The sequence below is a fragment of the Orycteropus afer genome, unplaced genomic scaffold (genome assembly GCF_000298275.1).
Source record: "Orycteropus afer afer isolate SDZICR_OR568_19922 unplaced genomic scaffold, OryAfe1.0 scaffold00377, whole genome shotgun sequence".
Classification (NCBI taxonomy): domain Eukaryota; kingdom Metazoa; phylum Chordata; class Mammalia; order Tubulidentata; family Orycteropodidae; genus Orycteropus; species Orycteropus afer.
Genome location: NW_006921964.1, coordinates 1,047,952 through 1,048,827, shown reverse-complemented (window position 1 = coordinate 1,048,827; position 876 = coordinate 1,047,952). Strand labels below are relative to the sequence as shown.

The window sequence follows — 876 nt, the reverse complement described above, 5'->3', positions numbered from 1 at the left end:
TAAAAAATGTTGGTTCATCCATTAATTTGTTCATGTGTGTACTGACTCTACTAATAGAATATAAGATCGAGAGCACACGCGTTTGTTGAAATGAATGAATGAATAAATGAATGAGTGGATACCTTCAATCTCGGACTCCTCAGAGCTTCAGTGGGAGAAGCCAGGTGAGAAGGCAGCCTCGTCGTCAGTGACCTTGAGCAAAGGCGGTCTCTGCGTGCCCACTACTCTGCTTACAGAGCTGGCCGTGCCTTCGGGAGCCGCGAGGACGGAAGCTTCCCGGCCGGAACGGCCGCGCCCGGCACGCCGTTTGCGGGGGGCTGCTTAGCCGGCCGGACCGCAGCGACAGCGGAGCGGAGAGGTGCGTCGGGCTAGGCCGGTGTCCCAGACGGCGGCATGGCTGGGCGGCGGGTGAATGTGAATGTGGGCGTGCTGGGTCACATAGACAGCGGCAAGACAGCGCTGGCGCGGGCTCTGAGCACTACTGCCTCCACCGCCGCCTTCGACAAGCAGCCGCAGAGCCGCGAGCGTGGCGTCACGCTCGACCTGGGGTTCTCCTGCTTCTCCGTACCGCTGCCCGCGCGCCTGCGGCAGATGCTGCCGGCGCCAGAGGCAGTGCCCGAGGTCGGGCCGGAGTCCGAGGAGCCACAGCTTCAGGTCACGCTGGTCGATTGCCCTGGGCACGCCTCCCTTATACGGACCATCATCGGCGGTGAGCGCGGGCTGGGGCGGGAGTTGAGTTTAGGGGTGTTGGGTGAGCGTCTGGCTCTGTACGAACTCATATAAACCGCTGCTGGGCAAGGGGTAGGGTGGGGGTAAAAAAAAAAAAAAAAAAGAAAAAAAAACCACTTCTCAGGTGTAACTAATAAGGCCTGGAGA

General features: G+C 59.6%; 1 protein-coding gene across 1 annotated transcript in view; it reads left to right on the top strand.

Annotated features, from left to right (window-relative positions):
- Positions 1–393: 393 nt before the first annotated feature.
- EEFSEC (eukaryotic elongation factor, selenocysteine-tRNA specific) overlaps positions 394–876 on the top strand; it is a 556,144-nt gene continuing 555,661 nt past the window's right edge. Inside the window, exon 1 of the mRNA XM_007953206.2 lies at positions 394–709. Within this exon, the coding sequence (XP_007951397.1) occupies positions 394–709 (316 nt within the window). The remainder of the gene's footprint in view (positions 710–876) is intronic.